Source organism: Austrofundulus limnaeus, unplaced genomic scaffold (genome assembly GCF_001266775.1).
Source record: "Austrofundulus limnaeus strain Quisiro unplaced genomic scaffold, Austrofundulus_limnaeus-1.0 Scaffold100, whole genome shotgun sequence".
In the NCBI taxonomy this organism is placed as follows: domain Eukaryota; kingdom Metazoa; phylum Chordata; class Actinopteri; order Cyprinodontiformes; family Rivulidae; genus Austrofundulus; species Austrofundulus limnaeus.
Window position 1 is genome coordinate 1,415,340 of NW_013952502.1, and position 13,532 is coordinate 1,428,871.

The 13,532-nt window shown below is 39.4% G+C and overlaps 1 protein-coding gene across 3 annotated transcripts in view; it reads right to left on the reverse strand.

Moving 5' to 3' along the window:
• The window catches only part of trpc1 (transient receptor potential cation channel, subfamily C, member 1), a 16,225-nt gene extending 3,866 nt beyond the window's left edge, over window positions 1-12,359 (reverse strand). The window contains exons 1-9 of one of the 3 annotated variants that reach the window (XM_014013383.1): window positions 11,772-12,359; window positions 11,278-11,432; window positions 11,097-11,198; window positions 10,779-10,981; window positions 6,609-6,740; window positions 6,263-6,458; window positions 5,214-5,550; window positions 3,299-3,438; window positions 1,650-1,796 (exon numbers count right to left, since the gene is read on the reverse strand). In XM_014013383.1, coding sequence (XP_013868837.1) covers window positions 1,650-1,796; window positions 3,299-3,438; window positions 5,214-5,550; window positions 6,263-6,458; window positions 6,609-6,740; window positions 10,779-10,981; window positions 11,097-11,198; window positions 11,278-11,432; window positions 11,772-11,937 — 1,578 coding nt within the window. In that variant the 5' untranslated portion in view covers window positions 11,938-12,359. Of the gene's footprint in view, window positions 1-1,649; window positions 1,797-3,298; window positions 3,439-5,213; window positions 5,551-6,262; window positions 6,459-6,608; window positions 6,741-10,778; window positions 11,012-11,096; window positions 11,199-11,277; window positions 11,433-11,771 lie in introns of all 3 variants that reach the window. The other 2 variants (XM_014013382.1, XM_014013385.1) reach the window with 2 other exon arrangements.
• Window positions 12,360-13,532: the final 1,173 nt, after the last annotated feature.

Genomic DNA, 13,532 nt, shown 5'->3' on the forward strand with positions numbered 1-13,532 from the left:
CCACATTGTTGGACCTCAAAAGGTAAACCTATAAGTATCTTTTTGTGGTAAAAACTTGGCCTTGTGGGTTTTGAGGAGGCTAAAATCAGGATTGAGCAGTTAGGTGTGATGTTCAGGGAGAGGGAATACATAATGTCAACAATGGGGACTTCAAAAAAGACAAACACCAGTGTGTGTGCGTGCGTGCGTGCGTGCGTGCGAGCGGCAGGAGGAGTTTGTCTGAGAGCATACTGGCCTAGTCAGATATCACAAATGTGCTGAAATGTGTGGGAGCCTGTGCATTCGTGGGGAGGCGTGCCTGACATGTGAGTGCGAGTGAACGCACGGCCACATTTGTTTCCAAAGCCGATCATTTTTCCATCCCTGCCAAGCTATGTGCTGATGTCACAGCATGAGTGGAGCAAAGACGAGAGAAAAGAGAGTGAAAAGTGCTCGTTAACGATCTACTGAGCAGACTTTTTCTACACCAACCACAGGCACTGGCCAAGCTTAATAACAGGAAGGAATCTGAAATACAGTATACTAAGTTAATTTCTATCTAAAGACAGTTTTATGTAAAACAGGACACAAATGGAAGAAAAAAATAATACAGTAAACTTCTAGCACAAAGTTGGCTGTTCCTATGAATTTTCCAAGCAGCTGGCTAGTATATGGAATTATTGAATAATAATAAAAAACACTTTATGGCAATGAAACTGTTGAAGAGTCCAAGTGAAAAATATCCAAACCAGATTTTTGACTGTCACATAAAAAAAGAAAAAAAAAAGTTCCTATCAGATTTGTCAAAAAGTCAAAGTATTAGAAAACAGAGCAATTGTTCTGCTAAATTATTCTGTAATTGTTTTGCAAACAAAGAAACATAAGCTGGGCACTTTTAGAGGCCATGGTAAATTTAATACTAGTTTACTCAAACACTAAAAATTACTGAAACCTTTTGTGTGATTCAAGCATCTTTTCACTGGCCTGTAAATAGTGTGTGCTAAAGTTAAAAGGTGTATGTTTGTGGCTTAAAATGCTACAAAAATGAATCCAGTTTTTTCATATACGTATATAAAAAATTTGATAACCAACAGAAGGACTCAACAGCTCAAAGGTCTTTAGATACATATCATCATATTTCATTTCATTTCAGTTTGTTTAACAGGTAACATGCAGCCATGTTTTCAATTAGTCTAAGATGCAGAACAAACAAATTGTGGATTGTCATCTCCCACGGTTGTAAAAGAGACAGGTTTTTTTCCCCACAGAAGTCAGTTACGTGTGAAATGAAGGCAATCATTTAGATATAATGAAAGCCAAATGATGATGCATATGACAACAAGTTGCAAAGATTTAGGTTGTTGTGCTCAGTTTGTTAGATTATCTCAACAGAACCCATTAATCTACAGCTCACATTCACTGAGTTTGTGATGATGCTTATGATGATGTTATCATAGCACAGCTGGTGTGATGTTTAGTGTGGGCTTGCCCTTGAATGTTCACATTCACAGGCAGTGGAAGAGTGCTTTGACTGCATAAAGAAACTAATAAAAAAAACAGTAATTTCATCATTATTATCTATGCATTATGTTTAATTCAAAGTGTTTGATGGATAAATCACCATAAGACAATAAACATGAATACTAATTTTCCTTTGAGGATTAGCTAACCTGAAGTGGCCCCAAAATGGAGCTAGTGGTGTACATGAAGAAGAGACGCAGGTAACTCAGGACATTGGCAAAGGCAAAAAGGCCCTCTGCCACCAGGATGGGATGGAAGGCGTCCCAGTTCTTTCTCTCTATTATCTCGCCTTTGAACTGCAGATTGAGCAAACACATTCAAAAACACATTCACTACATGGTACTTAAACAGGAAAAAATACTTTAAAAGCCTTTTATTGGCTGGAAATGTCAAAGTATTTTTTAAAGAATCCCATAAAAACAAATAGCACCTCCCTGAGGCCATGGGAAATCATTAAATTGTCTGAAAACAAAACTGATTTTATTCCTATGAACGAGTGTATTGTACACAGAGCTTCCTTTGCTGCCTGCACAACACTTTGTTATTTCCACTCAAAGCAGGTTTCACATTCATTTCAACAATAGGAAAAAAATGCTTTCTAAAAGAAGTTGCAAGCTTCTAAGTTAAACAAACTCACGTTTTCCTGAATCAAAGCAAGTAGCATAAATACCCAACCTTTAACCTGAAATAAAAATTAAAATAGATAAAATTGCAGAAAATATAGATTACAGTAGAGCTTTAACTCTTTAAATTGTGGCATAAATTCACTAATCAATAATGTTCAGTGCACTGTTCTCATTATTATAAAATGCTTTTGTAACATTTTTGCTTGGCTGATTGCGGTCTGACCTCCATGATGTTCCCTGATGTACCAGCTTGTTTATGTTTAAAATATTCATGAGTTTTGTGTTTCCAGATGTTTGTTGCTGCCTGTTGCCACCTGGGGGCGGTATCAAATGCATGCTGAACAGCTTCATTTGAGCTTCTTTTATTTGTGTTTAAGCTGTTGTCTGTGATTTTTGCCCAGCTCTTTATTGTGTCAATGCTTCTGCTAATTTAATCTTGTTTCATCTACCTTTAGCTTTTTTTTGGTGATTTCAGTCACTTTTTTGCGCTTTTCAGATCTATTGACTCATTTTTTGCTATCTTTCTACTATTTTTTCTCTTCTGTTGTCCTACTTTCAGCAAACGTCAGATGTTCAAATTTATCTCACATTTACATTTTTCCTATTAATCCTTTTCAGCTTCTTCAGCAGGTTTCAGCAAAAATCTTCCAGCATTAAACATTCACACTACATTTTTGCAGTAAATGCAGTTTTTCTAATTGCAGCCAGAATCTGTGTTTAAAAGACCAAATTGTTTTCCTGAAGCACTGTAATTTAAAGTTCAAGTCAAACCCAGTCATAACTGTAAAGTGTTATGAGTTATGGGCAACAGGTTGGCTTGTCAGTAAACTGCTCTCAAATGCAACTCCTTAAATTCAGTGTTGAATGTATTCTCATTACCCTGGAGCTACCCTGGATCATGTGACCAGTAATACTTTGTATTGATCTGACAGATGCATTAGTGCTCATTTAATAATTCATTGCAGCACTTTGATTTATTTCAATATGAGCTAAAGTCTGTGAAAGCTGTGAGACAGTAGGATTAATATACGCAACGATGACCTACTAGTCTCAGAAAAATGAAATGAATTCAATGTTGAATCCGTTTTTTGGCAGCTATAAATCAGTCAGTAAATTGAAAATGTTTGTAGCAATTTATCTTTTAAATGCATGAATAATGTGTGAGTGAGTACCTTGCTATGGGCAACTATCTTAAGAGCAAAGGTGGCCAGGTAGAGGGAATTCATCACAAAGCTTAGCTGGTTCCTCGACTCTTCCAGAAAATCCTCCAACCCTTCGTACCATAGCCGCTTCACATCCGACCACACCATTCCTACAAGGGAGCAGAAATTCAGCATAATTCACACTTAGCTGCATATAAACTATTGGAAGAAGGCATTTTGATGTCATCTGGAATATTTTAAAATCCTGTCCGGATCCAATCATAAGTCATCCTGAGAGAGCCCTGGGGAAACGGGATCAAATGAGATGCAAATATAGCAGATAAATGGGGTAAAAATGTGTCATCTGTGGGATTTATGGAGGTGTGTAGAATTTAATAAAGATGGATGTTAGCTTGTTTTTTTGTAAAACCAATATTTCACAAAGTCTTCATGTGCACACATACTGTAAGAGTCAAAGTGAAGTATAGAACAGCGTGTCTACACTTTCAGAAATTCATCAGTTCCATGGTTTTAAAGAAAACCAACAAAAGAGAGAGACAGGCTTTGGCAGCGGAAGCTCGTCAAATGTTTCTTCACCCACTCATTTTGTTTGAGATACACCCAGAAATCAAAGCACACACACACACACACACACACACACACACACACACACACACACACACACACACACACACNACACACACACACACACACACACACACACACACACACACACACACACACACACACACACACACACAGCAAGACACATGCATGCAGCCAAGTGCACTCAATCTCCCAGCATCTGATTTCCTCATTAATGCGAGGCAGGGAACAGCAGAATGGAGGGAGCAGGAGAAAGATGAGAGGAAAAGAACAAAATGAAAGACAAAACAATGGAAAGCAAAATGAAAACAAAAGAGCTGTCTTGACTTGTGACTGCCTGACTGAACATCAAACTCGTAGGGTGTGTAATGGCTCCTGCTCACATTCTGATAACGCGAGGATGCTGGAAGAGAGCAATCATTAGCAATCTCATCTTCCATTTAACTCATCTTGAATGATGTGCTGAAGCAGCAGGGGGCTCTGAAGTACAAATCACATCTTTTGAAGAGGGGCAACATTGAAAAAAGTTGAAAAGATTAAAGTAATCCTTGATGCTGCTCTTTTGTTGTTGGTTGTTCGTGAAATTGTTTGTACTTCATTACATTATACCACTCCCCTCCCCAAATTAATTTGACCATAAAATCATTACTTACATTTTAAAAAATGAAGTTAATGGCTTCTACAGCCTTATTTTACCTGTCACGTTTGGTTAATGGGATGAATTATAAACCAGACAATAAAAAGGGTGAGACCCATATCAGTAAGAGCTGGAGAAAATAAGCGTAGCCGCTCACAAACATCCCAGAAAGGAGGAAGGGCCATTAACAAAACCTAAAGTGGGCGATAATGGTTTCCTGGCAGACACGGAAGGTAGGAGGTCTTTCTCCAGAGAGAAAACCTATCTCTGTAACTTTCCAGCTTCACCTGATCAGATAGCTGAAGCACTTCCTCGTGTGAGTATTGCTTGCATGCTGAGTTCAGCTTTACCAGCACTCAGATGGGCCACAAGGGAGAAATAAGAGTCCTTGTAACTCAGAATCAGTGCTGACATATCAACAGACAAGTCAGGCTTTTTGTCACATAATATAGAAACAAATATTTGTCACGTGCTGCCTAAAAGAATTATGGATATAAGATACTGGACTTTAGGTAGACCTTACAGGAATCCCCCATTTTCACTCCATCATGCAATGTTATTATATTAAATTATGGTTTATAGGATTGACTTCTTGTTTTATTTTTAGCTCTATGATAGATAATTATTCAGTTGAAGAAATCGAATATTTAGGACTCTGAAATGTATGAAGTGATAATCACATTTACAAGATAAAAAGCTGACCTAGGATCCAGAGAATTAGGAGGTAATCGATCATCTCAAGCGCGGGGCCCATTGTGTTTTTCTTGCCCTCATTGTAGACCAGAGAGTAAAGGTTGAGCAGCAGCAGGAAAGTGAAGTAGGAGGCGCTGTGGATGATGAACTTGACGAAAGGCGTGTGGATTATCTGGCCGAACCGGGAGCGGGGCACCAAAAGGTAGCAGATGGAAAGCAGCGGCCAAAGTAAGGCCACAGACAACACCGTGCCCATCTTTAGGCAGGTGTGTTTGCGACGATAACTGGCCATCTCTCCAAACCAGACAGTGTTGAGGAACTGCTGACAGTTGGATTGAGCCACAAACTGTAGGGAAGACATTGGAAGAAACGCAGAAAAAGTTAACATTATGAGAACATTCTTTTAAAGTCAATCTACATAAACTTGTGGGAAGTTAAACATACTTAAATAAAAATTGTCAATTTCTTGCTAAAACTAGAAGGGAGTTGGATTACATTTTAATGTAGCAAAGATAAATATCCACCACAAAGAAGTTTTATACAGTAGTTCTACTCTGCTCCAACACATATGATATGAACAAATGGGTGATTAACAGCTTTCTGCAGAACTTGAAGAGGTAATTCAACCATTGAATCAGGTGTTTTGGAGCAGGGAAACAAGGAAAACATGCAGGATAGCAGCCCTCCAGGACCTGGACTATACATCCCTTAGAATATGTTTGTTCTGCTGAAGAAAACTTTATGCTTCTTACATATACAGATATGCAGGTCAAAACTTTTGCACAGCTATCCCAGATGTAAATTATTCAACTCCTTCAAACTTAAAGCTTTAGTTTGTCTTTGACTGCTGTCGCCTGAAGGAAGAACTTCAAGTTGCCAAAATAATGTCTCTGAAACACCGAAACTGAATTATATTAAATTTGGCAGTGACTGCAGAACACAAGAGATCAGTTTTAATTTTAATATGGTTTTTGGAGTTACGGGGAATATATAATTAAAAGAAAAAATCATTATATCAACAAACTTTTATTGGAGTTTGCAGCCTTTCACTAACTAACCTCTTTTTGGTTGTACTTGATGGCGAGTTTAAGTCGGCTGAGGTTCATGCGCTCCTCCAGCAAGCCTCTCTTGTCAACGTGATCCTCGCTTGAGGTGTGATTAAGAATCACTTCGAGCTCTCGAGAGTTTCGAGCCTGAGCCAGCAGATCCTTGGCAAACATCTTGCACTGCTTCGCCAGCTCCTCATAGTCATTCCTACAGCGAGGGAATTCGATGCAATCAGTGTCCATAAATGTTTCAGGGCCTTGTCTATCACTATTAACATCTTTGTGTGCACATGTAGACATAATGTTTGGATAGTTTCACTGATGGTAAACATGGCTGATGGGTTGGCACAATTTTCACCTGAACTCCACCTCTACGAGGCTGAGCTCCTTTAGGTCTGCACTGAGCTCAAATGCTCTGAGAATAGGATCCTCCTCGGTCAGCATGATGAGAGAGGGACTCGCCAGGCAGCGGTAGATGTCAAGGCGGAACCTGCACAAAATAAATAAATAAATAGAAATGAGGTGGTTACAAAAGGCAAACAACTAAAACTTTTCGATTACAAAGACTATTGAACAGACACAGCACACAGGTTCTTGTGCAGAATCTTTTAAATGGCAAACTACTCCAAACTGTATCATCTGTACAACCATTATTTTTAAAGGAGCAATGTTATGTTTCTCAGGCATATATTTAAATTCTATACCATAATAAATTATCTATGTCACCTTCAGTTGTTATTAAAGTGTTGTTTATATGTTTAAATAGAAAATAAACTTGATTTCACATTATTTCTATTTCTAAACACCTTGAAATTGGCCTCTGTCTCTTTAAGAACCTCCTTCCACTTCTGACCCGCCCATTTCAGCATGGGGCTGGGTGTGTGTGTGTGTGTGGTTGCTCTGTGATGAGGAAGCTCAGCAGTGTTGTCAGGTCTGCTTATTATAAGTGACTCTGGGCTTCTTTTTTTTCTAAAGTTGCTTGTAAATTCCGTGAGTCACGGGTTGCGGTTTTTAGGGCTTATTTTTGAACGTGAGTTGCTTATTTTGGGCTTGTCTTTCTTTCCGAATGACATCTTAACTCTGCTCCTGTTGAAGCAGAACACAAGGAGTAGTGGGTTTGTCCCTACGATTCCCCCATTTCCTGGTTGTCGCTCCCGCTCGAGTTGCATCGGCACACTTCAAACACACACACCAGAGCCCAGAGTGATGGGAAACAAGCAGGGGTGAGGAAGTGCGGTCCGGTCCCGTTCAGAACTTTTGACAGGAGACTTGATACAGCGCAAATGCGCTTCTACTTCTAAAACACCAGTGGGGATTGGTGCGCTCGATTTAATGGACTGGGACATTTTACACAGGTGGTGCACAGACAAAAAAATAAAAAAAAATAAAATACACTGCTTACATTGGGATACAAGTGCAGTACAGTACAGTAAAATATTGATAAGTTTTAATTTGTTTGGAATTTATTGATTAAATTGCATGAATTGAGCGAGACAGAGAGAGAGAGAGAGAACAATATGAGCCAGAGCCATTTTTTTTTGTCATATCAGCAAAAACTACGTCTTCACCTCTGGATATAAGTGACAAAACAGAGTGAGAATGAGTTGCAGTAAATCAGGAAAATATGAGGAAAATTATAATAAAGAGTGAGGAAAAAAGAGCGTGCAAAAAGATTTTGGGAGGTTTTGTTGACTGTACTGTCATTTTGCTGCAAAATGCACTTTTCTTATATCAGTTTAAAAGTATAAGTTATTAAAAGAATTTATTCAAACTATTAAAGTTGTTCATTTTTTGTGGTAATTTTTATCATAATTTTGCTGTTGCTTATGTATAATKMARTAATAAATGTATAYGTTTATACAGTACTGTTATAATTTACCTCTATTTTACACAATGTGGGGGGTTGCCAGTTGGGCTTATTTTGGGCTTATTTTCATAGACCTGGTTGCTTGTTTCTGTCGCAAGATCTGGCAACACTGAAGCTCAGCTTGGAGACACAGCCCAGAGGAGGAGCTGATACCAAAAGGCGGTTCTAGGCCCAACCGGTCGTTTTTGCTCCCCTGCCTGGCTGCCTCAGGACAGCACAGGATTTCTCAAACATGCATGAATGAGTCAAAGCAAGACTCTGAACATGTTTTTGATGAGAGGTTAACATTATAACATAATAAAAAAATAGATTTTACATGATATTGACCCTTTAAATTCCCAGGACACGTTATCATTTTTTTAGCTTTTAATTTGATAAAATAACATACAGCTTGTTGTTTTACCAAATGTCTGTGATTTTTTTGAATCCCCTTGCATTCAATTAATATTGAACCAAATTGCTTTGGTAAGGTGAAGCTCTCTGTTTACTGGATGGCCTATGTTCATGACCTCACCTATGACCACAAACTCTGTTAGTAACCAGAAGGAGAAAGCAGATACAGGCAGTCAAAATGAGTTTTCTACTCAGGGTAACTGGGCTCTCCTTTAGAGATAGAGTGAGAATTTCAGTTATCAGCGAGAGACTCTGGCTGTGTCCCAATTCAGGGTCTGCATCCTTCAAAGTGCGTCACAGCAATGCGCTGAAGACTGTCCAAATTTGAAGACTCTTCCAATTTTTTTCTACATTACTGCATTTTTTCCACATTACTGCACCTTATTCATAATCATCTATCTTTACACTGCTGCTATTGCACTAATATTTAATATTCACTCTGCACACTGTTGTCGTATTGCTTTTTTGTGAATAACACAGTGCACACCGCACAGCTACATCCTGATTTAGTTAAGTATAATGTGTATCTTTCTGTATATTGTGTGTAAATTACTTGTAAAGTATCTGTATACTGTTAATACTAGAGAGACACAAACAGCCGGAAACAAATTCATTGCATGTGTCAACACTGCAGCCCACATATGAATCTTCTTTTCCCATGACTTGAGGGACAGTCCGGTGGATCCTTCTCTGCCTACCCTATACCAAGAGGCATTGCAACTGGGAGATTTTATTTATTTTTTGATTGTTATAGCGGACGAAGCAAGACACAGAAGTGCAGTTTTCAATGAAAATCTGGCAGTGTAAAAATTGAAAGTTTAAAGTGGTTGTGTTGTTGGCTTTTGCCATTTTAACTGACGTGTTTTTTAAATATTATTCTTGTCAGAAATCAAACATGCTCGTATGGCGAAATAAATTAGCTTGAACGGCGGGTCCCTTACTTCTTCAAATATTGCCTCTAATCTAATTTTTTAAAGATAAGATAAGATAAGATAAGATAAGATAAGATAAGATAAGATAAGATAAGATAAGATAAACTTTATTGATCCCACAGTGGGGAAATTTGAACATTTATTTTATTATTTTATTATTATTAATTTATAATATGAATATTTTTGGTAATTTCAATCTATTTTTTGCTTCTGTTTAGCGTTATCTTGGTTGCTAGATGACAAAACATAAACCAGGAAAAGGGTGGGAATAAAGCCGAGGGCTAGACCGTCCAAATTCACATCCGCTTTCTTCTGGTCTTTGTGGTCAACAAAGGACCCGGCCCACCTGTACCAGGTAGACCAAGTCCTTGGAAGGAAGAAGCCAATGGATTTGGACACATCCTCTGAGTGGAGCCGCTGCTCCTCCACATGGAGACAAACAAGTTGAGGTTGTTCGGGCATCTGGTAAGGATGTCCTCTGGACACCTCCTTAAGGAGGTGTTCCAGGTAGGTCCAATTGGGAGAAGACACTGGTGAAAACCCAAGGTCTCGGCCTGGGAATACCTTGGAATCTGGAAGCGGTGGCTTTGAAAAATGATGCCTGGGCCTCAGTGCTTAAGCTGCTGCCTCTGTGACCCAACTCTGGAACAAGCGGCAGATAACAGATGAACAAAACTGATATTTACTAACAAATGGAACAAGACACAAAAGATCAAATCGAGAAACAATCCTTTTTCTAGTTGCTTCATTTGTACCTGCCCTATACTCTGTGCTGTTTGGCAGAGACTCTGGAGACTGATTCATTTAGAGCTCTGTGTGGGAGGGAGAATAAAACTGCCCAGTGAACACGATCAGCAAAATCTCATCTGCAAATCCAAGGCAGAATCAGAAAAACAGCACTCACTGCTTAACTGTGAAAACATATCTGCTTTGTCCAGTTTTCCTTGGATTAAAAATGAAAAAAAATTTTTGATTTAGGTATAAAACAAGTGCATTTGGGAAAAGATACTAATATTGTCTTTTTAAAGCTAGACAAGTAGAGCTGGACAATAATAAAATGCATTAGATCTATGTGGGGCAGAGCTTTTGGTGAATGTACAGCTGAAAGCTTTTAAAAAAAAAGAAGTTATATAATTGATTTCTTTGCGGTTGTAAAAGGAAGACATTTACAGGCTATCACGAATACACAGAGCTGAAATGTTTCCTGCATGTTTCACTTAACAGAAAACAGATTTGCAGCTCATATTTTCAAGAATAGAGTTTAGAAAAAAAAAAGAAAAAAAGAAAGGATAAAATATATATATTTTTGGTTCTGAGTCACTGATTTGGTCTGTACCTGGAGTGTCTTAAGCTGTCCTTCTTGTTTTTAGCATTGCACAGCATGCACTCGCAGCCGACAGCGTGAGGCCGGGGAAGAGATATGTCCTGCTTCAGCAGCATGGTCAGGATCTCGTAATTGTTCCTGTGTGCCGCCAGGATGACCGGAGCGACGTCCATGGTGGTGGAATATTCAGGGTTCTGAATGCGCTGCATCAATTTCTGAGAAAGATGGGATAAACCTCTGAAAGACTGTGCAAAAATTATAAGAAAAGGAAAACAACATCATTCAGTTATTTTAAAGAGGAGCTAACAACGGTGATAAAAACAGACTTACAGCAATGGAAGGCTTTGAGGATCGCCTCGGCCTGTGGTTGAGGAGGATGTCCACAGCTCCCACTACTTCTGAGTCTATGGCCACCAACAAGGCATCTGTTGCCTTCACACGTACATATAATTAAAGAAAACATCACGGTTTATAGTCAAGAGTGTAAACGAAATGTCTCTGTGTTGGCTACCTGGCAACCATGCTCAAGCAGAAGCTGCAGAATGTCTAGATTCTCATTTTCGATGGCGATGGTCACAGCATCTCGCCCCAGCACGTCCACGCAGTTGACGTTGAGCTCGCCGTGACGGTTTTCCTCCAGAAGTTTCTTCACCATGTAGTAATCACCTGAGAAAGCACAGCAGATCAGGAATGGTAAGCGGATTCTTGCACAATCATATTGGGAAGACACATGCACAGACAGTGGTGGTTTTAACAGAGCAGGCTAGGCTCCAGCTGCCCCCTTAATCTTGTGTAACAATAACATCTCCCTCAAAGGACAGTTTCAGCTGCAGACGTGTTTATGGAGACTTTATATGGTCAAGTGGCAGTTACTGGCTAAGACATCACAAAATCCACATCTGCCTGTACAGCGTCTGTAGTTAGGGTCAAAATACTGCATTAACCTAATACTGGATAGAGAAAAAAAGAGCATTAGTGTTATTTGGGTGAAAAATCGGGACAAACCTTTCTCGCATGCCAGCAGGAAGAGCTTCTCGTCCAGCGTTGTTTCCTCTTTCACTTCTCTCACGTCTTTTAGGGCCAGAAATTTGTCCGGAGAGGAGGCGTCCGTGCCCTGGTACAGAGCTGCCATTACGACGGAGAGTGAGTACGGCCAAACACTGATGTGCATCCCACTAGAAAGCGGCGACCATTATACAAGAAAGCCCGTCAAGTAGAAGTGACACTGGAGGAATCCGTCTGAAGCCAGTCGCAGAGCAGCGGAGCTTCACAGCCGTCGTCATTGGGCTAAGTCGATACGTTTCGCTAATTTCTGTCGGACGTCGCGCGCTTTTTTTGTGGCTAAATATTACCTTCACTTGTCTTTGTTTAACTTCAAGCAGCGCATTAAGCGATGCGAACGGCCGAGGAGGTCCGACAAAGCGACGCCGTCACTCCCTTCGCAGTGTTTACAAGCACCATCTTCTTCGCTGCTGGGTCTCTTTGTGGTCCTGATGCTGCCGAGCTAAGATGCGACTGCGCATGCGCTCTCCATCACACGCGCCCGCTGGCCCGTTCGAGTGGCACGCGCAAAGCCACGGTGATTCATGATTACGTAACAACACACAGCTCTCTGTACTGTTTACCGATCATAGACTGTAAACTCAACTAGACATGGGTTTTTAAGATGTAAAAACAAGTGTGCATTGCCTTGTAGCATGGCTTTGCCTGCAGCATACTTGCAGAATGAACTTCGACTAAGTTCAAATGTGTTTTCTATGCCAGCTTGAGCCTGTCACGTCAGCAGGTGTTTGTAATTAAGGTAATTGTGTGACAATATGAAATTTGAAGAGAGTTTTTGTTAAAGTTGCATTAGCTGGGTTTTTAACCCTTATCTCCCACATGAAAGTCCATGACATAGAGCATTAGACCAGTGGAGCTGTGGCAGAAGATGATGGCAGGGGTTGATTTGTATGTGTGCAGAAAGACGCCACATTGCCAATACAATTATTGACACAAAAATTCATAATATTACAACAATCAAGCAGTATTAAGACAATATTATAGTAAAACACCAAAATACAATCATATTAGTACTGTAAACACTGAACTACTGAGTTGAAATATTAAACTACGATGCAGTACCAAGTTGAGTACAGCATGGGGCAGTATTGGACCAATACAAGGCTCCATTGACTGCCATTATAATTCATTAAACATTAATATTTCATAAACTATAAGTTTTACAGGCACCAAAAGGCATAGCCATCTTTTGGCACAGGAGCTTTACAGATATAAACTACAAAGGCAGCTCTAGGACAAAGTATGCAGGAGGAGAAGAATGGCAAAGTTGAGATGACTTGGATGGGAAACGAATCACAATAGTGTGCATTGCATTGGCAATGCACACTGATAAACATCCAGCATGCAGCAGAAAAACACAGAGTAAAGGTTATTTAGATTAAAACAATTAAAATATATATTTGTCAAAAAAATAAAAACACAAGTTAGGACTCAAAATCTATACGAACTCCAAAGCATTTTTATTTAATACCCCACATATAAGAACGAATAGTCTAATAATGTCACTGTAACAACCATGTCGATGAAAAAGTGTAGATATTTAAGTGTAATGAAGAAAAACTAATTTAGGCAGGAAAAGAAAGAAAGGTTTCCGATTCAGTAGACTGCAGGGTAACTAAAACATACAGTATGTTCCGTGTAGGCCAACTGTTTTCTATTAGTTTCAATAGCCAATGACCTTTTTTTCTAATAAAAAACCCACTA